The following is a 27,229-nucleotide window of genomic DNA, read 5'->3' on the forward strand; positions in this document are numbered from 1 at the left end:
GGATCGCGGGGCCGGGGCCGGAGCGCCGGGTCCGGCCGGGCCGGGCCAATCCGCCCCGCCATGGCGGCGGCCAGGCCCGCGGCCTGCGGAGCCGCGTCCCGGGAGCGCCGGGCTGGGAGCGGGCGGAGGGGGCTCTGCCCCGCCGTGGCCCTGGGCCGGGCGATCCGCCCCCGTCGCTGCTGGGGGTACCCGGGGCTGCGTTGTCCGCGCTTCTCCCGCAGGGCGCCGGGCTGGGGACCGAGCGCCGCTCTTGTTGGGTCGCCGGCGACGAGCTGCTGGTGGCGGCCGCCCGCTGTCGGTGTGAAGCGGGTTAACCCTGCCGGGATATGTCCGGGACCCGCCGCGCGTTTCTCCGTGTATTACACTGAGGAGAGGCGGTAGCAGTGCCTGTGGCAGCGCTGAACATACGCTCCGGTCACTTGGCGCTGGGCCCGGGGGTACGATGGTGCCTCGGCTCCGTGTCGTGCGGCAGCGCGGCTGCTGCGGCCCCGCTGTGTCGGCCTGGAGCTGCCGCGGCCTCGGGGTCGGTGCCCAGCGAGCACGGACTGGCCCGTGTCCGGTGGTCAAATGACAGCCCGGGGACGGCCCTCGCGATTAATCGGAGAGAGACGTGGTGTTTTAGACCCATAGCTGCAACTCTGCACGTTGTATTTGATTTGATGTTGGGATTCTCTGATTCCTGGCCTTGGTTTTTTTTTTTTTCTTTTGCTATGATGTCCTTTAGGACTTCATTCTGCCCTTGCTATAGATATGTTGCTACTCGCCCCATTAAACAGGATATATGTGACGGTGTATTAAAACAAGGGAGCAGTAGAATGAAGACGTCAAGAACATTGAAGCAGATGACAATAGCTGCAGATGTAGCACTATATTCTAGTTGCATCTCATCTTTACAAGTATTTCCTGATTCCATGAAAGTCCTCTCATACGAGCATGTAGAGCAGACCTGTAGTTAAAGGATTTGTATTTATTTGTATTTAAAGTATTCTTTCTGCTCTCATTTTCTAACTTTTAAGTGGGAACATAGTAGTGGCACGAACATGTGCCAGATTGAAGCAGAATATGCCTTTGTGAAATTGTTCTGGTGTTTACTACATTTGTAAATATTTTGTCAGATTTGTTCATGAAATATTGAAGAACTGGTGCTCTGTAGTTTCATTTCTGAGAGATTCACAGAACTGCCGCTAGCGTTTCAGGGGTTCTGTTTTGAGCATCGATTGTAGATTGAGGACAAGTTGTTCCACTTCAGACGTCATCAAAGCAAACTGGGGCAGTTTGTGTGGAGGAAGAAAATGGAATGAAATTTTTGGTTTTGGTGGCAAGACTTAGGCTTTCAAAGAGCTCAAACTAGTTTTCAAATTTATGGTTTTATCTATTTTACCCTCATTACTTAACTGATTCCCTCAACACTCTTCCAGAGTATATGGGAAGTTATGCACAGCCATTATCTTCATTCATCTGCTCCAACTCAGCCGTTTAGGCAGAGGTACAGCGGGAGTCTTATCTTAACGTATGGTCTTGTGTGGGTTTCAACCTTCTGTCTCACACACATGCTGCAACCACAGCTCCTTTTTTGTTTTTCTGAATTCACAGAATTAACATTTCTCTAAAGTTCGTCCTTTGCTCCTTTTGTCCTTCATGTTCTCTGACCAGCTTTTCCCCAGTTTTTGGCCACGTGCTTATCCCGCGAAGGTACTGTGAGTTCACTGGTTACTCTCCAGCTGTTTCAGTTGTCATACTCTCGAACTTTCTGTGGTGATGGCACTGTTACATCGATGTTCATATCACAGGAGTGTACAGTCTGTCAGCTCTGTCATCTGACTGCCTTTTCACATAAAAGTTTTCACTTGCAAGCCAACATCATTAGTTATAAGCTCTGGCTCTTCTGATACTGTGTTTTGCTTTTTAAAGCGTGAATTTTCTCAGAAAATCCGCGTTAGACCATCAACACATCTACTCAGGTGTTTTTCCCTCTTGGTGTGTTCATATTTTTTAAAAAAATGCATTTAATGTGGGATAGAGAACATAAACAAAAGTTGCGATTTGCTCTATGGAGCTGGATATTGATATACATATCCCTGAAATTTTCCTCAAGACCTTTGCTATAAGATACTAGCAAAAGTATGTTATCAAAATACTACTCTTTTTACCCATTCAGTCCTTTAATATACTCTAGTTATCAATCCAGTTACAGAGTCTTCTCATTCTTTTTTCTGGAAATATTTGGTTTCTGTTCATCCTTAGAAGTAATTTTTTTGTGGCAAATGGGTTTCAATAGGAAATCTGAGGGGGATTGTGCAGGATACAAACATAAACGTTGGCAGCCCGTGTTTACCATGGGCAGCTGGATAAAATAGTTTAATGAAAGTGAGAAATGCTATGGGATAGATACAACTGAGGAAGTTGTATCTAGTAGTCCAAAGGCTCCGTCTCACTCCTTGCTGAGAAAGTACATCAGTGTCTCACCCTTTTAGGACTGTACTATAATGTCAAGATTGGCATTTGAGCTCCAGTGACGGTGTAAGATGTGTGATGTGCCTTTGGGCTAGGAAATCTTGGAGATGACGCTTTCAGAATTTCAGATGACATTTTCCAGGGGGAGAAGCTTTGCTGCCACTACCAGTCAGCAATTCTGGTCCTTTTACTGCTCTAGCAGGCAGTGGGGGCTTGTTTGCTGCAAAGGTTTTGGTGGCTGTCAGAGTGATGAACCTCCTGGCCCGCTGATGGGTGACACTGCCCAGTTGCTAACTGTGATGGATGTGGTTCCTGCTTTGATTGGGTGACATTTGGTCTAGTGGTGAGCAATCCAAAATGCCATAGGTAATGCTTGGAACAGATGTCCAAAATATATCAACTTGCAGCTTACATCAAAACATGTAGCAGTTCTACATGTAGTAGTGGGGGGTCTGGCATTACTGACCCATACAAGGCTCTTCTTTCTATGCTGTCACAGTTACGTGGAAGATCATAAAGACCTGTCTCAGATGTGCTGTGGAGCATCTTTGGACTTAATCTGCACACCTGTGCTGTTCCTTGCCTTGGAGCAAGGCTGCTGTTGAGGTGGAAGTGCTAATTTTTCCTTGTATTCAGTGAGTGCTATGTCCTTTCAGTGTGACACAGGTTTTTCTTTGCATTAGCAACAGAAAATGGTATAATTTAAACTTGAAACTTTGACTACAAGTGGTGAGACAGCTGGAATTCAGAATACCTCAGATGAAGTGAAGGACTGAGGTAAATGTATTTACCCCATCTTCCTTGAATTCAGGTGCTCACTGATGAAATAATTAACAATATTGGTTTCACAGTTAATGGACAGTCCTACTGGGAGAGCATTACCCATATCCAAAATGGTATCTGGAGACTATCTGTAGACTCACTTGGCTGTATTTCACAGGTTAAGTATGCTTAAATAAGATGGTGTGTTTTTTGTTGTTTTTATCTTGTTTGCATTCTAGCAATGCAACTGTAATCCTCCTAGTTAATCCAGAATCAGGAAAAGTATTGGAATAGGTATTACACAGATAAGAACAAAAATGTGGCACTCACTTGAAAGAGCTGGTTCCCTAATTATAAGAGGAGGGAAAAAGTGGATCTTGGCAGATAGAAGCAGTGATATGGTATTAGCCAGTAGAGCAGGTTATTTCTCTAACATAGGAGTGGTCTGGTTCATGTTTCTTCTAAGCATCATGGTGAAAGTACAGCATGTGAAAACTCATTAAGGTGATACATTTCAAAATTTAGTAAGTGAACTATGTAGGCATTCTAGGAGGGACTCAGCTTCCAAGTAAGAAGGGCAAGATGGTAAGATGGGAAAAGATGTTGTGAAGAGGAATGATTTGATTGGTTGTTTTTTGTTTGGTTTGGTTTTGTTTCCCAAAGAAAAGTGATTTTTAGTTCATACTAGCCTTGTATCTTTTATTGGTCTATTGAGTTACAGTAAAATGTAATTTTTTTAAAAAAATAGTTATTTTAGGAAGTACATTCAGCTCTTGTAAGTATCTAAATGTATACTTTATAAAGAGAGTCGATTTCTAAGTGTAGGAATATTAATGCTGTTAAATATAGACTTTTTCAGGCATACCTTACATTTAAAATAGTCTAGGCATACCTTAGATTTAATTTAACAAATTCAGCACATTGATTTTTGGCACTTTGTCAAATTTGAAACTTTTAAAATTAGATAGGGCAGATCAGTCTGCTGCTTTTGAAATGGTTTGTCCTTTCTAGAATGGTGGAAATGAGGAGTTCTAGTGAGGAGGTTTTGATCTTAATCAGCTTTCTGTAGGCTGACTGACATTAGTAGGAGTCTTTTAAGAAGTAAAAAGTTAATAACAGAGAATAGCTAGTGATGATGATTACACTTCAAACTTTTGTATGCTGAGCTCAAAGAATCTTAACATGTTTATCAAGGACTAGTTCTTGGTTTTGTATTAAATGATTTTAAAAAGGAAGAGATTTAGCTTTTTCTAATGTGACTTTTTCTATTTTTCAACTTTTCCCCATGGAACTGCATAATTTCTACTTAAGATTTTTACTGTGTGCCAAATAGAGATCTGGATGGAGCTAGCATACCCTCTGAACTCAGCTTTTTCTGCCACAAAAATTGATGTCATTTTAGTTGTCAGATTCATTAGTCAAATATCTTGTGCACCGTGACTTGATTTTATGTATGCAAAAACTTTTTGATTTTGAAATGTTGATCATGTTAAAATTCTTGAGAAAGATGTTTTATCTGTGATGTTTTCTGTCCCTAAATGTACTGGAAAAGGGCAGATAGTATTGCATATATACCGTGCTACTTCCGTCATAGATCATATGGAGTAGCTCATTGCTCTTACCCTTCAGCACACTTACATGCTTTTCAGTCAGGCACAAACCCTGTCTGTCTAAGTCCTTGATATGCTCTGGCTTTTCCAAGAGCTCACAGGTCAGTAAACATTGTCTGATGGATGCCCCTCGATATGTGTGTTCATGAAAAGTAATTAATCTAATGGTCCATGTTGTCTTTAGCTCTGCCTGCTCTTAGTGAAAGGAGACTGAAAAGTGTCTGGGCTGTGCAGTGGGTTCCCAAACCTGCAGTGTGAATGCCAGCTTCTTATGCCAGTGTTCATTTCTAGTGCCGTGTTGATTATGCCGGGCTTGAAATGCCGTGTTTTCAGTCATTGTGGTATCAACTGACACTCTCTTTTCCACGTGTCCTGAAGGTCCCTAGAGTGTGGGTTCAGCAGTGGGCCGTGTGTGCCTCAATCCGGATTGTGTCACCTGCTCTGCTTGCCACAGGCTTCACAGGTGGTAAAAACTTGCTTGTATTTCAGCTGGTTGGGCCTGTAATTATTTATCTGAGCTCTGAAAATGTAGTGATATGAACATGACTGTCATTGGGGTGAAGTCTGTGGTTTGGACAGTCTTACATAATCTGTCCAAAGAGATCAAAATTGTTATGCTGAAATGAACTCGTAGGTTGTTTATGTCAGTGTTGAATAACCTAAACACAACTATGTTCCTTTAGGGAGGACATTTTTGCTGCCTTTCCTATTGACTCTTTACATAATTTAGTGCAAAATATTAGGGTTTCTAACAGCAACTGTGTTGGCCTTACTGTTTGATATATGTCTCGATGAATCTTGTGCTCAGTTAAGCAGCAGTGCGACAAGTGGTGATGGGTAGTTTCACATGAAGCTTGGATATGTATGATGAGGTGCCAAGGCAGAAATACACCGTTGAAGTTGTTGGAATCTTTTTGTGTTCTAGGGATGCCATATGCACGGCTGTTGATGGACGTTAGGTGTGCTAACATTTGTTCAACATAAATAGTCAAGGGCTGGAAGATTTAGATCTTTGTTACTGTATGAGCAGGAATTGTGAACCTGTGAAAGCAGCAAAGCTGAATTCAGTAGCCTTGTTCACTTGCATGTCTAAGCATTTGAAGCTTTATAACTGTAAGTATAGGAAAATTTTAAAGCTGTAATTTAAAAACATCATGATATTTAATATAGTATAAATTAATTTCCATGTAAATGTAGCATTCTGCAAAAAATGCATTGTATTTTGAAAGGTTGAGGAGCCATGAAGCCGTTGATGCAAAGAAGCAGAGAGTAAAGGCTTCTTTTGTACTCTACAAAAATTTGACTTGTCCAATGCAAATCTATAACCTATACCTTCATGCAGAAAACCTCCAGCACTAATAGTATGGGCAGCAGGTGCAGAGATGTCTGTCCAGATCCATAGGAACCTGGAACAGGACCTCTGAGGTACGGATTGCCTGCTTCGCTTCAGTGCAGGCTGTTCAGACACCGCTGATGGTGGCGCTCTGCTATCAATATTGATGACTGTTCTGCTGATTGGCTTAATGGATAAGAAAGGAGAGGGAATACTGAGTTCAATACACTATGTCTCTCAGAGCTTCGGTAATACAAAGGTTTAAATGCATATACAGAGAAGATTAAAAAAACTTAAGTAGGCTAACTTTCTAAACTTCAGCAAACTTAACTAATTGATGTGTAGTAATAATATATCTTTTGCTATTCCCAAATGTAGGGCATTTTAGAGTTTTCCTACACATAAATGCAGTAGCACAGTTGAAAATGTTTGGTACTGGTGGCTCAGGTGACATTACTAGCCTGTTTGTGGTACACAACAAGACATCATTTTTTTTCTAAACAGAGTGGCTCACAGTTTGCAGTGTATGAATATTTGACTATCTTACATTCATATGCTTCACATATGAAAACAAAAATTTGTTTTTATGAAGCACACTGTTAAAAGACAAACTGTAAACTAAGCCCCAGCAGCTGTTTGTGTGATGCACAGCTACACTCCTTTAGTGAATTCACATTTGGATTTTGATGAAATGACTGGTGTGCTGAAATCTCTGTGTATTTTTTTATGTTTAATGGCAAATATCTATGCTTTAATTCTCTTCCTTATAGGGCTCCTTGATTAATGACCCAAATTTCCTGTGAGAAACCTCATCCTTACGGATTCTCTGATGTTTAATAGAGGGGTCAGCTTGCATTCCAGTTTTTCATCCCTCATAGGATAGGACACTTTAATCAGATTTGGAAGACTTTTTGTATTTACTTAGAGTGTTTGAAATTGTTCAAATGCTTTTAGGGAATTTGCCAAGGGTAAGGGATGATTGTAACCTTTCCTAAGGGATATATTTTAAGGAAGAGAAGCTTTTATTTTGATGATGCTTTTCTGGTAAGGTATGGTTGGAGCTCTGTAATAATTTGCTTTACAAAAACAAAAATAAAGGAAATCTTGGTATCTCAGATATTTAACAGCACTGTCTAGAAGTGGGGGTGTGTGTGTATCCTCTATTGCCACAGATACAATTCATAATGTCCTGTAGTGTAACTGATCTTTCGACATTCATACTAGTTCATTCTTGACACATTCATAGTCCTTATTACACAGTAGCTGACGTTAGTCCAAGCATAAAACTGTGTTAGTGAGGTTTGAATGTGTGATTTGATCTTGTGCTTTTAGAGTTCAAACTCATTACATTTGGTGAAGCATTTACATAGCAATAACAATAAAGCAACATCTGTCTCTCTTTCCTAGGAAGTAACAGATGCGGGTGAAAGATCCATCAAGAACGAACTCCGAGAAGCCGAAGAGAAGCAAAAGGCCTAACAGGCCACAGGATGAGGACTCTTCAGATGATATTTCAGGTAAGTACATTAGGTGATTTTTTGTCCCTGAGGTTAGGGCTAATAAATTCCATATTGACTGATGAAAACCACAAAAAAAAGTACCGTGAAATACTTTTCTTGTTTGAATGTGTAACAAAATATCCCCACTCAGTTGTTTATGACATGATCATTTCTTGTGCTACATGCCTACCCTGAAGGGCTGGAGAGTCGGTTGATCTTCGATGACAACCTCTTCAAAGCAGAACAGTCCCTTCCTCGCCCTGTAAGGTCACACACATGTGGCAGGAGGCTGCTTGGCTGAGTGGGGAGCTTCCAGATAAACTCAGAGGAAAAAAAAGAAGGGCAGAGAGGGTGATGACATGTTTGGGCTGCCCTTGCAGAGGTTCAGAGTGTGCAGGATTAGGAATTAGGTAGACCAACCTCAGTCAGAGTTGGACCTGATGAGAGGTATGAAGAGTAAGATGGGCCTGTATGGATACCATGACAGTAAAATGATAGCTAAGGTGAGTGCAAACCTGCTGCATGAGGGTTCAGAGGACCTAGGGACACAGGACATGGGAAAAGGCTGAGGAAATCAATTTTTACTTTGCCTCTGTCTTCACATGTGAGTTCTTCACTTGATCCTCTCTGACCCCTGAGCCCAGTGGCAGACTCTTAACGTTGTCTAGAGAAGAAGATGGAGAACCGTTAAACAAAGTGGATGTCCACAAGTCCATGGGATCAGATGGGATGCACCTCAAGGTGCTGAGAGAGCTGCATAATGCTATTATAAGGTTACACTTTGCATCCTTCATAGCAGTTGGTATGCAGGAGGGCAGGTCTGCCATTCAGAGTGACTTAGACTGGCTGGAGAAATGGGCTGGCAGAAACTTGTTAGATAGAGTTCAACAAAGGCAAGTGGAGAGTTTGGCACCTGGGCATAACCACATGCAGTTACAGGGTGGGAATTAATGGCTTGAAAGCAGCTTTGCCGAAAAGGTCCTGGGGGTCCTTTGCTGAATGCTGATGCTGAATAAAACCAAGCTGTGCTGTTCATGCTGACTGTATGCAGGATTATATTAATTAGAGTACAGGGCAGGCAAGGTACACGATTCTTTCCATCTTTTCAGCATGAGTGAGACTTCACCTGGAGTACTGTGTCCAACTGTGGGCTTCCTGTTACAAGAAAGACACTTACTTGTCAGAATGAGACCAGTGGATCACCCCCCTCCGCATTGTTAAGGAAATTGAGAACATGATGTGGGAAGAGAGGCTAAAAGGAATGTCTTTGTTTAGCCAATGGAGTGAAAGTATAATTTCTTTCTTTGACTGCCTGATGGTAGTTACAGAGAAGGCAGAATTAGATTCTTCTAGGAGGTCCACAATGAGAAGACTAAAGGCAACAGACAAAAGTTGGGCTATGGAAAATTTGACTAGGTGTGAGGAAATTTATTTTATTTTCACTCTGAGGGTGGTGAGACAGAAAACTGATTTTCTAGTGAGTTAGTAAAACCTCTGTCCTTGAAGATATTCAGCACTCAGCTGAACAAAGCCATGAACAAACAGATCTAATTAGTATTTGGCTCTGCTTTGAATGAGGGTTTGGACAAGATAGCCTTCAGAGGTTACTGCAAACCTACCTTATGCTGTGATATTATAGTGGAATTTGTGCAAAAAATATGAGAGAGAAGAATGGTTGATATTTGTGTTCAGAATGAGCAGTCGTACTAGAGATGCATGGGTATTTCCAAATCTTTCTTTATGGGTTGAAAAGAAGGTCAACTGCCTGTGTTATTGTGTACAAAAATAGATTTATATAGTGTTTTACTGTCAAAACCCGGGGAAATTAGTTTTGTACAGAAGTAGTGCTTGTACTTTTGTACGAAGTAGTTTTCTGGTTTTAAGAGATGGCGTTTCTTGACTTGAAAAGAATTTTCATTACAGAAAGACTGAAATAGGTCCTTCATAAAATTCAGTATATGAGGAGCAGCTGGCTGATCTTTCCTATGCTAGTTCTTTGCTATTTTTTTTTTCCTAATGTTGAATTCGTCAGAGATTATGCTCTTGTAATATACACATGCTCCCTTTCATAGCTATTATTTTTAATGGATAAGGTTGTTTTCTCTAGGCTTAACCTGCCAGCACGTGAGCCAAGCAGTGGATGTGCATCATGTGAAGAGAGCAGTGGCTCAGAGCGTCTGGTCCATATGTGCAGAATGTCTGAAGGAGAGGCGGATGAGTGATGGTGAGCCCACAGCACCTTCAGACATATGGCTGTGTCTCAAGTGTGGCTCTCAGGTGAGCACACGCGCTAAATTTAGGTGGATTTTCTAAAGGATATGACTGGTGTGAGCCCTTGTCTGTTTGTCTTCTCATTACCTTCAGTGAAACAGTGTGACATAAGTGTTTAGTTGTGAGAGTCCATGCTTCAGCTTCTTCAGGGAAGTGGGATGTGACCTGATGTTCTTGTTTCGTTTTTTGGCAGTTTTGGGTTAGCTTTGTGTGTTATGGTGTGATTTGTCATCATGATCAGTAAGTGACAGTCCTGCCTTTTGTCTGTTCTTCGTCTGCATGCTCTTGCCATTTGCAGAGAATTGGCACCAGGAACTGTGTGGCTGCAAAATGCATCCATTCAGATGGCTCATCTGGGAGAAGTTCCCACGAATACAAATGAAAGAAAAACCAAATGTGTATATTGCTGAATTAGCTTGTACTGTGGACACTCAATTGCTAGATTTGATTGAAACCAGGGAGAAAGGACAGTGCCAGAGTGAGAATGCTGCTTCCATGGCAGCTAGTCATTAGATTGGATCAATTATAATGTCAAATCTTGGCCTCAGAGTTTAAAACAGCAGGTCCTGACCCCAGGGGCTTGCACAGGTTTCTTTCCTGTGACTGAAGTAAAGCCTGATACAGAAAAATTCAGTTTATGGGCAATGTCAGGGTTCGGTTCAGCCAATAGTTGCCTGAACAAAGCATTTCACAATTTTCTTAGACTTTCAGTAGGTTTTGCTACAGTAAGGACAGAAGCCAGCTCCTCCCAGTATAATCTGAACAGATTTAATTTTGCAAAGAAACATGCTATTCACAGGCTTCAGAAGATAGTTAACTAGATCTGAGGAGGACTCCTGTATCTTGTTTGAAAATTTCTAGTTAAGGAGGGTTTTTAAAAAGAGTTAATTCTGTGTGATTCTTCATGCTCATGCTGTTAAAAGCTTCCAAAACTCAAGTCTCATTCAGACTCTCTCAGTCTTGGAAGTCCCACTCTGTAGATACTTGAAAAATTGCAAATGCTTTCTCTCAAAATTGCTGTAAATAAATGGTGTGTTCTGAGTAGCTTTTTAGTGCAAAACACTTTATCTACCTTTTTCATTTGCTGTCTGGAATGTATTTGGCATTCTTGAGCAGTGAGGGTTACCTATGCTGTCCTTTCCTTGATATTCTGTGGGCCAAATATGCTACATAATTGTTTCATTCCCAACTTTTAGAGCATTCTTACTTTTGTGAATGGCATCATTTTCTATTGATACTTATTTAATACTTTTCCAAAAGCTAGGAATTATTTCTATTCGCTTAAAAGAAACCTTAATGAATCTCTATGCTTTTATCTGATTTTTCCAAGTAGAAAAGATGAGGTTTTGGTTTTGTGTTGTCATTGATTTTCCTTTATTAGTAAAAAAAGTTAATTGGTATCTTTATAACACTGGATTATAATAGATGTTAAATCCTTTCAATCCTTGGGAATGCTAAATGGGTAGGGCAGAATAGCTTCTTGTCTAATTTTGAAAAGTGAAGTTTTTGTCATATATTTACTAATAATATAGTGTTTTCCTTCTTCCCTTTTTTCCCCCTTACTGTGTTGACGTTTCCATTTTTAGGGATGTAGTAAGAATTCGGAAGGCCAGCATTCTCTGAAACACTTCCAAACAGCACGTGCAGAACCTCATTGCATCGTTATCAACCTCAGCACGTGGATCATATGGTGAGAATGGGTATGCAGGGGTTTGTGTAAGCTTGTGTATAAGGATACAGACAACTTAAGGGAGTGTCTTCTCATGATAAAGAATGATTCTGACAGATAAAATTAATACTTTCTATAGAGGAAAGGGAGGCTTTCTGGAGAGAAAATTAATTTGTCCTTTGAATTGTCTGATAATATTTAAATCTCTAAGTGAATTGGGACTGATCCATAGATGAGCATATACAAAATGAGGGAATTCAATTCCATCTCTCTTTTTAGTGTGAAAAATTGAAACCTGCATCTTAAGTAATTTTTGTAAGGTTGCTTGAGAGGCTTGTTAGAGCTGGGAGGTGCATGCAGATACTCTGAATTCCGGTTTGTTTCTTCTTTTGTTTAGGTGTTATGAATGTGATGAAGAGCTGTCAACGCATTGCAACAAAAAGGTTCTGGCTCAGATAGTTGACTTTCTTCAAAAACATGGTGCCAGGGCTGAACCAAGTAAGTTTGCACAAAAAGCTTTATCTGGAGACATCTGTAATGTACTGACTGAACATTTCAGATTTTGAGTCATGTTAAAAATACAACTAAAAAGTTATGTATAATATGACTATAATGTAATTTGTAATTGCACAACTACTTGGGCAAGTAATGCCTGTCAAAACATAATGTCACTTTTTTGTACTGTTTGATAATATTTGAAAAATATTTTGGGCACTATAGGATAGTTTTTCCAAATTTTGTCTGTAATGAAAAAGGTTTATAATAGAGAAGTTGTTACCTTAAATATAATGCAATATAAGGTAATGCACAAAAAATGTGTTGAAGCATACACTATACATTTACTATAAAGGAATTGAATTTCCCTATTATGGATGTATCAAAGCTATAATTTTTCTGATTTAAATTCATTCTACACAGTAACATTTTTTTTGAGTGGATTTTCTAGTACTCTGTTGTTGTATGTAATGTTAATTTCTGCTATTTGGTTTTAATTGATAAAGTGCTTATTTCTATTAGTAGAAGATAGTATTAAATTATTTTCTTATATTAGGAGCCTAATAGACCTTCTCAATATATGTGATTGTCGATAGAACTTTGTATATGTGGCCCTCAGCTGTCTGCTCTTGATAACGTTGACATTACTCATCTCTGCTGTAACATACTTGGCAGCATTTCTGGCTTGTGACTTAGAGAGTGCATTGAATTTCAGATTTTCTTCTCAAAAACCAGCTTGAGTAAACTTTTAAAACAATTGGTTGCATTTTTTAGCTGAGATAATCAACTGGTTAGAAGTAAGAGTGGAGAAGGACTGCCTTACTGAATTAGACTAGGTATTCTAGCTCCATGTGCATAAATTCTACTGGTTTTAAGAGTTGTTACATATTTTTTGAGTGGAGAAAATGAAGGGCAACTTAGAAATATTATATTTTGATCAAATCACAAGTTATATGTTAAATTATTCAATTGTAATAAATTGATAAATTGCTACTTTTTGCATCTTTTTTCTTGGAGACATGAAAATACAGTATGTGATTTTACTTTTGTTCACTTCAGTTTCTCTTCAGTTTCAAGTTCATGTGTAATAAGTGGTTGTTGCAACTTTCCTGCAAATGAAAATGCTGTAGTGTTCCTTTCAGTTAATGTAATGTATTCATGCAAAAAGCGTGTCTGTGGACTTCCAGTGATGTTTTAAAAATGGAAGTCTGTAACCCTCCAAACTGTGGCTGTGCTGAGAAGTTTGGATTGCATTTGTAAAAGGTCTGGGACTATTGGCCCAAAGATGATTTGCTGGGTTTTTTAAGTGGCAAGGAAAAGAGGAAAAAGCTTCTGCCTGACCAGGCTCCTTGCTGGAAGAGGCTGGAAAACAGTCGTGTATTTGTAAAAGAAATGCGTGACAGGGAACTCTCAACCAGAGTTGGCATTCTTGGTTCATTTTGATAAATGACACACTTGCTACTTCCCCTACAGAAATCTATGTAAGGTTTTTTCTTTTATCTAAATTAGACTACCTTTAAGGATTTTTAGAAACAGAATCTGAAATTGAAATGTAATTCTTGCTGTTGTCCAGAACACAAAGGACACAACGAATAACTGTGAGAATTAACTCTACTTTTGTTTTGTTTAATTTTTATTTAGTTTAGCATTTTATTTCATGTTCTATTGATATTTTCAGTGTAACTGTCATCCTTGAAATTATTAGTTGGCATAGATTTTTAAAATTTATTTTGTATATTCAGCCATTACAAACATAAAATAATTTTAAAAACATGAAAAATAACTGGAGAGAAACAAGCAGTGTAAAACTGACAATTACCAATTCAATTCATATTTCTCGTTTAAAAATCAGTCTTGTGCTTTTTTTTCCCATTGCTTTTCCATTTCTTCCTAAAAAAGCAGTCAAAATGAAGACAGTTTTCATATCAGAATGTGGCACTGTAACAACAATTTCTTATGTCTGAATTTCTTTTTGTCGTAACAACTGGTTGGCAGGGTGCATCATTAAAATTCAAATAATATTGTGTAGAAATTTCTGTAGAGATGCAATATGAACATGGATATAAGTAGCAGATGAAGGTTGCTAGGGTTTTTTTTGGGTTCTCAAAAGTGCAGGATTCATTTAAAGATAAAATGATCAGTTTAAACATGTAAGGGAGGGTTATATAGATTTCCTAATTAATGCATCTTGGAAAATAAACAAAAGCAAAATGCTTGTCATTTGGTACTAATGTGGTGGAATAGTGTGGCAGCAGGATCCCTGCTTTTCGCTCGGCCTCTCATAAAGATTCAACTTCACTTCAGCTGTAAAAATGTGCAAATTACATTACTACTACATGACTGACTTTTGTAATTACATTAAGCGATTGAGATAAATCCCAGTGCTGGGTTCCCAAAAGAATGCTTGCAGCTGTGTGATTTTCGCATCTGATCCTATGGTTTGTTGTACCCAGCAATGCCTGCTTCTTCCCCCCCTCCCCCTTTTTTTTTTTTTAAAGGAGTCTGTTTGGTTAAGAGGTCATGTTGGACACAAGATGGAAGAATAAAGCAAGATTGCTTTCCAGGGTATACCACCCAGAAATTTGTTTTGTGGAAAAGGTTAGCAGGCCATGATGATTTCCACAGAAAGGCAGGTGCAGTATTGTCCGTGTGGCACACTTGTGAGCTTCACATGGACATAATGCACATGTAGTACACAGGAACCATGCTGAGACATTGCAATCTGTGTGTCTGCTCATTTGCTGGAGAAAACAAATTATTTTGCAGTCTTCAAAGTGAATATTATGTGTATTTTCCTTTACAAAAGCCAAATTAGATGTCGGTGAAGACATAAGATTGCATAGTTTTTGTAGAGCAGTTAATTACATTGGTTTGTGTGGCAATAGAATGGGAAGAAAGAATATATATTCTCAAATTTCTTAGTTAAATTTGTTGTTGGGAAGGTCAAGCAGAGGAATGAGATTTCGCTAGTAAGTTTAGCTGCCCAGATTTGCCAATAAATGAAAGTTAGAAACTTGATTTCTATTTTAATATATCTATTTCTATTTTTATACATCTAATAACAGATGTATAAAAATATATATAATTTTACAGTACAAGTAATAGTTGTTGACTTGTATGGAAAAACAAACTGTGATGAATAATTTTTCAGATTTGCATTCATCTGTGGGTATTAGCAGTTGACAAAGGATCACATTGAAAAAAATTGTATTATTTCATAAGTGATTTTTACTATATGTACATTGGAATCACGTAAGACCATTCTATATATTTAAAATTAACTAGCAAAGTAAAGCAGAATATATTGAGTCTCCAAATCTGAAATACACTTCAGCAAAAAGACATTTCTGTTATCGGTTTTTTTCTTTTCTGTTATCCTGTTTCTTTCTAATGTGCATACTTGTTAGGGGCTGTGGTTAATTATACACCTTGCAAAGGGATGAAAACTGAATCACTGTTAAAACTTTTTTTAGACATTCTGTCATTTTTATTTACAAAGTCTTTCCTTCCCTGTCGATGTACCTACTTCCTTGTACAGTGTAGCGCAAATCATCCGAGTGCAGAGGATCAAAACGTGTGCTTGAATAGGTCGCTCTTTCACTGTGCAGATGTCTTTAGTTTATAACATTGTGGCAGATTCAGTTTTTTGATCATTAATTTCGTATGATTGTAACACTACAAGAGAAGTTGGGCTTTTAAAATGTAAAGCTAGTGACATTTCTTCTTTTTTAGAAGAAAACTGTGCTGTTTGTCTAAGGGTTAGAGTCTCATTGTTGTACAGTGTTGAACAAAAAAAAATCTAAGTTTTTTAAATAAAAAAGGAGTGCCAGACAATTTAGTAGCATTTCGTAATACAGCATGATGAGAACTTGGTAAAAGAAAGGCAGTCTATTAACCTTGCTTTTACTGTGAAGACCTTCAGCTGAAGTACCAGAGTTGTATTCAATAGAAAAGGCTTGACCTTGGAATAAAAGTGTGTATTCCTGGAACCCTCATTTTTAATTAAAAAAAAGTTGCATTGAAAAGATGAGCAAAAGTGCTTACTCTCCTAGCTGAAAGAAAAATTTGATGTCATTTATCTTCTTGCTTGCATACCATCTGCACCCCCAGGCACAGCTCAGTTTCAGCAAGGGCGGTACAGAAGTCCATGTGCACTACAAGTGTTTGAAATACTGGCAAAGCAAATGGATAGGGAACACATGATAAATTTTCTGGACATCTTTTGCAAGTGGATGTGTCAGCACTATGTGTGTTTGTACACCTGGTCCAGTAACTTGCTTTGCTTCGTGGAATGAATCATTGTCTGTGTTAACGCAGGGTTTAGGAATCTCAGTTAAGGGACTGGTGCTGTGCAGCTGTGGGACAAAATCATGTTTCCTGCCTCCTGAGAGCTTATGAGATAAGAATACAAGTGAGCAGAAGTAGGCAAAAGAAAAGAATGGCAAGAAAAGGGTGGTTTGCAGGCAAAAGCTGTAGCAGAGGATCAGTCTCTGACTGCTGTCCTCTTGCCCATGGGTCTGGTGGGAAGGGAGTTTTCTAACATGGGGGAGAGCAGGGTGATGGCTGTGTCTATGTACAAATGCGGCTGTCTGAGGGCTGAAGGAGTGAGTGCTGGAGATGGATGTCATGGTGAGACCAGAGGCCTATGAAGAGTTGGTCAGTAGGGTGTGATGAATTGTATGGAGAGCTGGGCAGTGGGTCTTGGCAGAGTGCTCAGGTAGGGCGTCTCTGCAGCCAGATACACTTCGTCAAGGGAAAAAGAGGTTGTGGTGGTCAAGGCACGACTTGGGTGAGAGTTTTCCTTATGTGACTGGATATGGAAGGCCCACTCTGCAGCAAAACAGCAGAAAGAGCCCAACAGAGGGTAGAATGAATGTGTGAGCCCCAGGCATAGTTCTGTTCCTGCTGTGGAGGGACAGGCCTGCCTGGGGCTGATGGCCACACTACCTGAGAAGGGCGGAGAGGTTGAGGGTTACCATGTCAACTCTCTGAAAGATGTTATAATGAACTATGAACAGAATCTGGTCTATGAATTTGGTTACTTCTGTGCTTTTCACCCACCTTGCTCTCATTAATGTTAATAAGGTCCTTTATAAGAATGAATTATTGCATGTGGATGGATGGCTTGGACTACTTCTTTTCTCCTGTTTGGCGAGGAGCCGAAGGTCCTTGTGGGCAGCAGCAGATGACAGCCATTTTGATGGAATCCTTTTGCTGGGATCCTTCTTGTGTCTATACTGGCTTAAAAGTCACTTTTCATATTCAAAAGCATGCCTGTTAAAATATTACAGGATTGCAAGACTGAGCCGGCAAGAGTCCATGAAACAGCTGTTCAGTGCAAAGTCACTTTAAAAAATTACATATTAGCCTTTTGATTAATAACATGCTTGTAGCCGTGGGTTAATCTTGCAGAAGGACCCTCCAGCCCCAATCTGTAGAAGTATTAGCTATCACAGTCATTACCAGCATGTCCTATTAAGACTGACCAACTCTTCACATGTCAAGTAAACATTCAGCTTTAGGCCTGTCTGTCATTTATCACTGAGCTGGGGACACTGAGCAGAGCTAAATTAAAAACTGCTGTCCCTCCTCTGGCTCTGTCTATGTCCTTAAAAATACCTGTCTTATAAGCAAGGCAGCAGATAATGTTTGTAATGTCAAAGCAAAACTTTTCTTTCAAGGCTTTTTCACAGATAGAAAAAACCCTAGTACAATGTCATGTGGATTGTTTTTGTAAAATGATTAAAAACTGAAGAAGCAGTTAATAAAACCTTCTGAGTGAAAGGAGGTTCCTAGACTTCGATAACAACATCCAGGCCTTTTCCCAATTTACTGCTACTTCTCCTTATCCCTATGCTAATTATCCAGCTTTGTGGTAATCGGATGTCTGGTTCTCATTTATTGTGTTTTATAATTGCGTATTCATCCAGCTCTTATCACAAAGCTGGATGCTTTGGCTCTGTTTTCCCTCCCTTAAATAATTTATATGTAAGGTTCAGCAAATGGAACCTTGCTACTTGTGTGAAGCTGCCATTTAACCATGAAGGGAAATGCTTTTATCGAGTTTGCCCTGCAGATATGGTCCGCTGTGGCAGTGCTGTCCATATTTGGTGGCTGTGCAAGGAGAGCCAGGTGGTGCTGCAAAGCATAGCACAGTGAAGCGTGGACAGATCTAGGTTTGACATTTGTCATCCTGTACTGCTAAAGGGAAGAGAAAAATCTGCTTTTCCATATGCTTATGCTTTAATTTTTGCCTGCAGTTTTGTCCAGATGGCCTTGTGAACATTGTTTACTTTAAGATGCTGTCCCAGATGTTTTTGAATGCCGATGGATAAATGCAACAACTCTGGTATACTAATACACAAATTATTTACACAATTTTGGTTTTATCCCCCCTCTTTTTTTTTTTCCTTTTTAACCATCTCTTCTCCCCAGCACTACTTTGCGTGGCCCACTTCTCTGAGGGGAGAACATCTCCACTTATGTTATTAAACTTTTGAGAGTGAGCAATGCTTTTGAGTTGCAGATATTTGGAGCCCCTATTCCCCTGCTATGGTCGTTCTGAAGCTCTGTGTGGGTGGATGAGCATGCCCCTTGTAAGCATGGCAATTAAAAGGTGTTGCTGCTTGTAGCCCATGGAACAGTGAGTATTTCAGGGTGTGAGCAGCTCGTTTGTCAATCGTTGCATTCAAAAACACTTTCCTTTTTCAAGAACTCAGTCTTTTACTTTGCAGGGAGACTGCTTTAGAAGCTTGTTGCCAGATACAACAGCTATTTTAATGACTTCTTTTTTATATAATTATATTTTTTCATCTTCTAAGCAAGAAGCTACCTAGGAGTGTACATAAAAGAACCTTTTGGCATGAGAATTTCATTAACGTAAATAGGTCTGTTAGTTATTTCTCAAGAACACTTTAATGAGACTTCAATGTGAAACTCATTAGAACAAATATATGAATTCATATGTCAAGACAGAGATTGTAGCATCACAGTTCTTGGCATCTATTAAGTCCATAACTCGTTTACATTGACGTGCATTGTTAATCAATATTTAAGACACTGCAGATGTCAGTAATGTTCATATTTAGTCCTGCAACCATGACAATATGAAAGTTGCTAGTAGAATTCAAGACTAAATGTTGTTATCTCAAGTCTTTCCATTACCTCTAGGCTACAAGTTAATGACTGTCTAACTTTACTGCCCCTTATCTATTTAAATAATAAGGGAAGTAGGGAATTATATGGGTGTTATACTGGTAGCATAGTTTTAAAAATTTTTGTTACTTGAAATTAAAACACTAGCATTGTATGTATGTGGGCTTTAGTAGCAAGTCCTCAGGCTGTGACAAAGGGAGGTGGGTTGAAGAGCAAATGTAGTATTTGAGCAAACTGATAATGACTCTAACTGGGCTGTTGACAAGGCAGTTCGAATGGAGTGCAATAATTGATAAAGACTTGCAGCATTCAGGTGGTAACTTTTGGTTACCTCTCTTCAAATGCACCAAAAAGCAGCCTTTGTGTGGCGTTTCTAATGTGTCTGATGAATGTATATCTCAACTGCCTATTGTTAACAAGCTAACAGAGCTAATTTTATTTTATTTATTGCTTGCATAATTTTAGAAGTTACAGCCTTATGGGACAGTATGATTATTGTGGAAGGTTTTGTTGGATGTACGTAGTTGTTGGGGGGGGGATTTGGGGATTTTTTCCCCCCAGGGCTTTAACTGGTGAGATTGCATAAAGCAGCATCTTAGAGTATCATCAAGGTATCTTTCCACATATGTTAAAATTGATAAACATAATAATGGAAGGACTACATTGATAAAACTATGCAATTACATAGTCATATTAATCTATAGTTTAATTATAGGTTCATCAAAAATCTTACGTCTTCGTGAAGAAAACAGTGAAACAAGTGAAATACTAAAAGGAAAAAATTCTGGCAATGGTGCATCAATTCCAGTTAAAGGAATAAATAACTTAGGAAATACTTGCTTTTTTAATGCTGTCATGCAGGTAAGATGGAAAGATCATACCACTTTCTCTTCACAGATTTCAAAAATACTATATCTGTATAATCAGTGGGCTTCAGAAAAGGTTCTGAGTTACCAGTCTTCATTCTGCTTTCTCAAGGTCCTTTACAAATTCTTTTTACTCCTTGCTATCCCAGGATTATTTCCTGTTATAGCAAAAAAGAATTCTTGGATCAGTAGCATTTTGTACGTAATGAGACAAGTGAAAAGGTCAAGTGTTTTACGCACTGCATACGTGTGTGGGTTGTACTCTAGCATGTAGTTTTAATTGTAGTTCAGCATTAGCAGTTATGAGTAATGCAAGGTATTTACTGTACTGGTGGTGTGAGTAGTGGTACTTTGTGTGTAATGTAAATGTCTGCACACTAAATTGTGACGGTTTTAAGCCCCTACAATGGATGCAGTTATAAAATTACTTTTATTGATTATGATTTTTTCATAATAGAATAAGAGGAATGAGCTGTACTAATACACTTCTATTGATGTTGAGTATACAACTAATCCAACATCCTCAAAAAAGGCAGCAGCCTTCACAGGTTTTATGTTGGACCATCCCATTGCTTGTCAGCTGAGCAGAGACATCTGTATGTCTGCAGACGGGAGTGAACAAATGAGAGAAAACTGCTATAAAGGTGTTCTGCACTGGCACACTTTACCTTGTGTTTATAGTGTTGATTACAAAATTCAGTAAACAAATAGTAAAATTGTAAGGAGTAGATTTACTGCAGATTGTTATCTGTTAATACTTAGGGCATCATAGAGAATGGAGGGATCTGCAGTCAGAAGTAATAAAAAATAAAGAAAAAAATGTGTTGGTTTCTCTCCTCAATTCAGGGAGGTAATGCTTTTCAGTGTGTCAAAGTCTTTGTGCTTTATGAGGCATGATGAGAGGGACTGCGGAGTTTAAAAAGAGACAAATGATTTCTGATACTAATGTCCTCACCATAAAAAAATAAATTAATGAATCTTGTTGTTCAACAAAAATAACAAAGTTATTACTAGGAAACTATTTTGAAATTACAGAAAAAGAAATAGATACAATTTTAGAAACAAGTCAGATCAGTGATTTTTCTAGTGCTTTTCCTAGTGGTCTGACCTAAACCTCAGTTATATATTATGAAATAGATCTGGTTTTGTCTATGCCTGAAGCTAGAATATGTAACTAAAGAAAACTGTGTAATTGAAAGATCAGCATGTTTCTTTTTTTTCTTTAAGAACTTGGCACAGACTCATGTACTAAATGAACTGATATATGAGATGAAGGAGAAAGGAACAAAGTTAAAAATCTGTCATGCTTCAGACTCCCAATTGGTAAGTATGTATTGAGAAATACAAATCTGGGAAACTGTGCGAAGAAGCTGGAGGACAGGGAGTCACATCTCTGTTAAAGGCACACTGTTACTTTCCCATTTCTTTTGCCTTTTAATTGTTTAGCTGTTTTATGTTATCTGTGAACTCATTTCTTTTACAAAAATCATTATTCAGCCCTGGAGGAGGAGGAATAATGACTTGCTTTCACATGAAGTATCAAATAATGCCTGACCTTAAGTAAGAGAGGCTGGCTTATTTTTGTTTGTCATTGAATTTCTTCAATATGAATGTATGATACAGGAAATAGTCTATTCGGCTCTAGAAAGTGTTAATAAAATATTTTATTCCAGTCTGTCCCAGCCATTGATAAGGCTTGTAAAATTTATTATGTGCTTCACAGGCTAGAGGATTAAAATGAGAGAGGCAAAATTTCACTGAGGAAAAAATTTCTTGTCCTCGAGCTCATTGCAGGCATATGGGAAAGAGACTCCTGTGGCTATTATCCAAAGAATATTCTGCTGTTTCTGTCATGTCTTAGAGACTTGGATTTTCATACGTTGTTGGCAATAAAGATAATACCCCTTTCCCTCAGCTGGTTAAAGCAAATAGTTTACAGAAGATTTTTGTTTCTTTTTTTTCCTTTTTTTTTCTGCTCTTTGCTGGGAGCTTTTTGGTGGCAGTGAGGGTGGAGTGGTGGTATTCTGTTTCAGATACCTCTGAAATGATGAAGATTTCTTGGCATTGCTGTAGGTGATGTTCATAGCCGGTATAGGCAAGAACAGTGTGAAATTCACTGCATTGCTGTCTTTATTTCCTCCAGTGGTAGTTCTCAGCAGCCACATGTTTCACTAAGTTATCCTGAGCCACAATGGAGGTCTGGAGCTTGTTTTTGCCCAAGGGCTTAGAAAGCCAGTGAGATGTTGGCTTATGCTTGATGCGAAACTTGCACAGCCATAAGGTTGAAAGATTAATTTTTTGTTTAATGACAATGCTTACAATGTAAATAAGGTCTTTGGAACAAAGACTGTGTTTTCTGGTCTTTGTTTTTGTTTGTCAACTCAAAATTACAGGGCTGCAGTAATGTAGAAATCTGCAGCTTCCCGCTTGGTAAGGGGCATTTTTCCACTTTTCCATAGTGTATATAAAGCAAATACTTTATATTTGTGTGTATCCATAGCGCTTACATTTTGTGTGGATCTGCTTTCTGGACGAGGCACTCTCTCTAATTGTTTGTCTGGCTGTTGTAATCTGTTTTTCTGAGAGTCAGGCCACCTAGTAGGGAGCACTGTGGTCATGTATGAACCTTGGAGCGTGTTAGGGAGAGCTGGTGGTCTGTGATCACTGTGAACCACTGCTGGTACCTTCATGGCACCTGGTTCTTGGAGGAACAGGGTGTGTTTCTGTGTCTGTTGGATGCGTGGAAATCTCAGTGTGTGGCTCACAGGTCAGAGAAGCTGGCCACCCCGTTCCTAAGGTTGAGTAACAGGGAGCCACTGAGCACCATCTTCCACTGGCCCACAGAGGTGATCACTTGGGCTGTCTCTCCAACTGAGTTTCAGTGCCATGTGGGAGTAAGAGTAAAGCAGGTAATACAGGAAGGTAGTCTGTTTTTGTGAGAAACAGGCTGGCTCAATGACATACCTGTTTCCAAAACTATTGGTTACCACCAGTTTTCTTAACAAGAATTGTTTGGTTTTGCAACTATTACAGCTTAAACAATAAGCTTTCTCTTCAGTAATTTCAATCATGTAGGTGACATCAACATTTAAAAAACCCCACCCCACAACACTCTTAAGACCAAAGTTACATTGCTCTTTATCATGAATGTAGTAACTTGAAAGAAGTCTTTGAAATCTGATGTGCATTTTACCTTTGTTTTGAAGGATCCTTTGGTGGTAAACCTTTCCAGCCCGGGACCTTTGACTTCAGCGATGTTCTTGTTCCTTCACAGTATGAGGGAGGCTGGAAAAGGTCCTCTTTCTCCCAAAGTGCTGTTCAGCCAGCTTTGTCAAAAGTATGTATTGTCAGTATCTTTTACTTATTCATTTAATTTTAATTTTTACTGGTGTGTTTCTAAGTGTGCTATGTCTTGTACTTTCTAAGGTGCCGTTGGATTTTTACTGGGCAGTCCAGAAAATATTTTCTTCATATTTTAAAGTTGTGGGACTCTTTGTTGCACTCCAGGGTTGTACCTGCCCTTCATGTAATGTATGGTCCAGTTCATAACCACTAATGTTTAATGGGATTTGAACTGAGTGTGAGGGGGCAGAAGAGGGCATGATAAAACTGAAGAAAATAGGATTACCTTTCAGGTTTTGTTGTGTATTAGCATATTAGCATAAAGCTGTGCTAATACTGCGAAGTGTACGTAGGTATTTTGTAAAAAAGAGTAAGATTTTAAATGGGAAACCTCTGCAATGATGTCTAACCTTGGCGTCAATTCAAAATTAAAAAGAGTGTAACAAGTAAGGACTTGAAGCAGTACTGAAATGGCATATGGTTCCAGATTGTGGAGAGCTTACAAGCCCTAAAGAAAGTCCTGTTTCTTGGTGTGGAAAATGTTTACAGTGGTGCTTTGTAGGTGCTTTCAGTTATGATGCAAACAGTCTTGCTTTTTAAAACACCTGTAGAAGACCTATTTAAAAGTTGATACAAATATTTAAATATTGACTTACAAGCAAAAGAAGCTGTAGAATCAGAGTAACTGGAGGATGGTATATCTGAATCTCACATTTAAAAAAGAATAATATTGCATATTAATTTATTTGCTATGGTATTATTTATGGAACAGTAAGCGTTCTGCAGCAAGAGAATTAGGAAAGTTGCAGTCTCCTACCATGGCTTTCCAGGACAATCCTATTGGGCAATGGATTTAAAATATGGTATAAAGAAACAAAAGCTTTTAGATTAGAGCAGGGACAATTGAATTCTGTAAAGAAATAACTAATTACCTTTTCTTTATTCTCAAAACTCAACTTCAGAAACTTAACATTATATTTTTTTACTGTATTTGTCTTCCTTTTGATTCTTTTGAGCTATAAAAGAAAATGTATATAAAGTGACCTCACAGCAATTTTGAATCAAACAGCAGTGTTCTCTCTTTAGCATTATCTGGAAGAAAATATATAGGGAAGAAAAATACATTGTTTTCTCACTCCTCCTCCTCCTGTTTTGAGGATGTCTCAAAAAAATGTGATTATAAGGATAAAATTTGGCTGAGAAATGGAAGGGAAATGATTAAATAACAATAGTAGTTTTTTCCCAGTAAGTATTAAGGATACAAGGGAAAGGATGATAGAAAACATGTTTTGAAGCCCACCTTAGCAAATTCATTGTGAAATAATCATGATGCACTGCACTTCAGATGGCATTGTATTTTTAAAGTGGTATTTATTTTGTATCTGCTCTGTGTCTGTTTGTGTAGTCATCAAGTGATGTGTAGCAGTATTAAATCTCAGCTATCTAGTTGTTCTTTTAGTGTTGTTTTTTTGTTTTTAAGATGGGCATATACTTTAACTACCAGCTAAAACTGAAACATTTTAATGTGGGCAGTAGAATTTTGCTGTTTAGACATGTATCTGCCCACTTCTACCATCTCTTGCCTTCATTCCTACTTCTTACTTTTGTTATCCTTGCAGAACACAACATAGATATAAATCCTTCTCTAGCTCTACTGTCAATATCAAAAGTGTCAGCTGCATCCTGCTGGCAGGAAGTTAGGTGTTCAGGGTCAGATAAGGGGCTGGACAGGTATGACAGAAGGGTTTTTTTTTTTTATTGTTTTCTTATTGGTGGTGAGATAAACAAGAAAGAAGAAGGGGAGTTTAAGCAAATTCAGCAGTCTGCAGTGGTAGAAGGAGAATGCAGTGTTCTGTCATGCCATGTTTACAAAGCCTTTTTTCATCTTTTAGAGCTGGCTTTCTACTCTTCAGCAAAGCTTAAATGGAAAAGAGAGTGATTACAAGAGTCCCAGCTAGGAAGAAGTCTGTGGTACTGCAGCATTCTCTGTAAAAACTGCTTCTTGAATCCTGCCAGAAAGTTGTGTTAATACAGTCATCTTAGAGGCATGCACTACTTGTGTTTTTCATATTGAATTAGCACAAACTCCTTCTATTCAACAAGTTCAAGCAAGTTTCCTACAGAGATGACAGAGTGAATGTGTAAAAGGAAGAACTACACTGAAACAAAATGTTTGTATTTCAGAGAGAGATGTCAGAGAAAGACAGGTCCCTTAACGACTGGGGAGGATGGCATGGGGAAGGACTTTTAATAGCAGTGGGTTGGGTTTACATATTTTACATAAAAGTTTGCTGATTCCGGTTGCAATCTCATTTTTGGTCTTTTGTTGGTTTTGTTTGGTTGTTTGGTTTGGGGTTTTTTATTTTTTAATTTATTCTTTCCCCATCACAGATTCAAGTCTACAGTATATGACCATACCTTTCTTCAGTACAGAATTTATGAAGCAGATTGTGCAGATAGTATAGGATAAACTCGTCTGTGATATCAGGAGTTGGACTCAGTGACCCAGGAATTGTCTTCCCAGTCCCAGCTTTTGCCATAACATTATTTTCAGTAGTTGCTTATAGCTTGCAAAACATGGCAGGGATGCACACACTGAGTGGTCATTCAGAATATAAGATGTTTTGCTTAGTACTTAGCATAGTCACTTCCAAATACTACTAGGTTTCTTACAGATGTGAATGGTTGAAATGCTGAAGCTGTCAGCAGGTGATGGTATGCTGCTGTTCTTTATATGCTTAGATCTACTTGTTAGGGTTGTTACAGTATGCTATCTAGTAAAAAAGTAACAGCAATTTCTTATTAATGTTTTCCTCATGTGTAGCACAAAGCTGATCCTGTAAAAATGCTTACTTTTCTCTAATGACACAATTGGATTCTATATATAAAAAATATAAATTTTGATAAATGGGTATTGATGAGTTGTGATGGATTTTTGTTTTTTAATCTCCTAGCTAGATGGTGACATATTTTCATGTTGGATCAGTTGATTCAAGATACAGTAAAGGTAGCTGTATAATTTAATGCCTGACACTTGCCCTCATTTCCAGTTCAGTGCTGGAATAATACTTCTGAATTTAGTGTCTGGAGTTGCTTTTTTTAGATGTTGCTGTAAGACATCAGGACTCAACCTGCTTCAGATGTTGCAGTATGCAAGAGTTTGAATGCTAACATTTGAACTGGGCATCCTTACTCAAAAATTGAAAAGTGCTCAGTGAAAGAAGACCTAAGAAGGCAGGCAGGAAGGAAAGCAGGAAGGAAGGGGGGGCTTAAAAGGAGCAGGCAAAGGCACATAGGAGTGAGGTTAGGTGTGGGCAGAGAACCTGTAAAGAAAGGCCTTGTTCAGCTGCAGCTCTGGCATGTCATTTTGTGGGATCCCAAATCTCCAAGTGGATACACGTTCACTGCTCAAAAGCAGCAAGGGAATGGAACACAGTCCTTTTCAACTGCAGACTGCTTCTTTAAGAGTCTGAGGAGATCATGGCATGAAGTTCATAGTCTTGTGTATGAAAGGGGATCTGTGGTGCTTTTTTTATTTAATAGCAAAAGAAAAAAATGATCCCGAGTGTTAATTTTATCAAGTGGTGGGGTAGCCAGGTTGAAGAAGGGGAGAAGAAGAAAAGAAATGGATGAGTCTTTCTATAGCAACTGTTTAGCGTCTGGTACTAATTCATCCACTGTTAATTTTGTTAGTGTTGCAGCTGTCAGATGTTTTGCGAGGACAGATTGTGAGCATAGCTACGGGGCCCTTCTGTTGGTTTTCCACTATGCTG

General features: G+C 38.8%; 1 protein-coding gene across 12 annotated transcripts in view; it reads left to right on the forward strand.

Annotated features, from left to right (window-relative positions):
* USP45 (ubiquitin specific peptidase 45) overlaps positions 1 to 27,229 on the forward strand; it is a 56,112-nt gene that overhangs the window by 168 nt on the left and 28,715 nt on the right. For 3 of the 12 annotated variants that reach the window (XM_039390718.1, XM_039390710.1, XM_039390715.1), the window contains exons 1-7: positions 121 to 7,676; positions 9,766 to 9,935; positions 11,516 to 11,619; positions 11,996 to 12,096; positions 19,964 to 20,109; positions 21,342 to 21,437; positions 23,321 to 23,451. In XM_039390718.1, the coding sequence (XP_039246652.1) occupies positions 7,577 to 7,676; positions 9,766 to 9,935; positions 11,516 to 11,619; positions 11,996 to 12,096; positions 19,964 to 20,109; positions 21,342 to 21,437; positions 23,321 to 23,451 (848 nt within the window). In that variant the 5' untranslated portion in view covers positions 121 to 7,576. Of the gene's footprint in view, positions 1 to 117; positions 7,677 to 9,765; positions 9,936 to 11,515; positions 11,620 to 11,995; positions 12,097 to 19,963; positions 20,110 to 21,341; positions 21,438 to 23,320; positions 23,452 to 23,540; positions 23,646 to 25,348; positions 26,371 to 27,229 lie in introns of those variants that run through there. The other 9 variants (XM_039390725.1, XM_039390727.1, XM_039390690.1 and 6 more) reach the window with 9 other exon arrangements.

Source organism: Pipra filicauda, unplaced genomic scaffold (genome assembly GCF_003945595.2).
Source record: "Pipra filicauda isolate LSUMZ 115617 unplaced genomic scaffold, ASM394559v2 scaffold128_size5466820_pilon, whole genome shotgun sequence".
Classification (NCBI taxonomy): Eukaryota; Metazoa; Chordata; class Aves; order Passeriformes; family Pipridae; genus Pipra; species Pipra filicauda.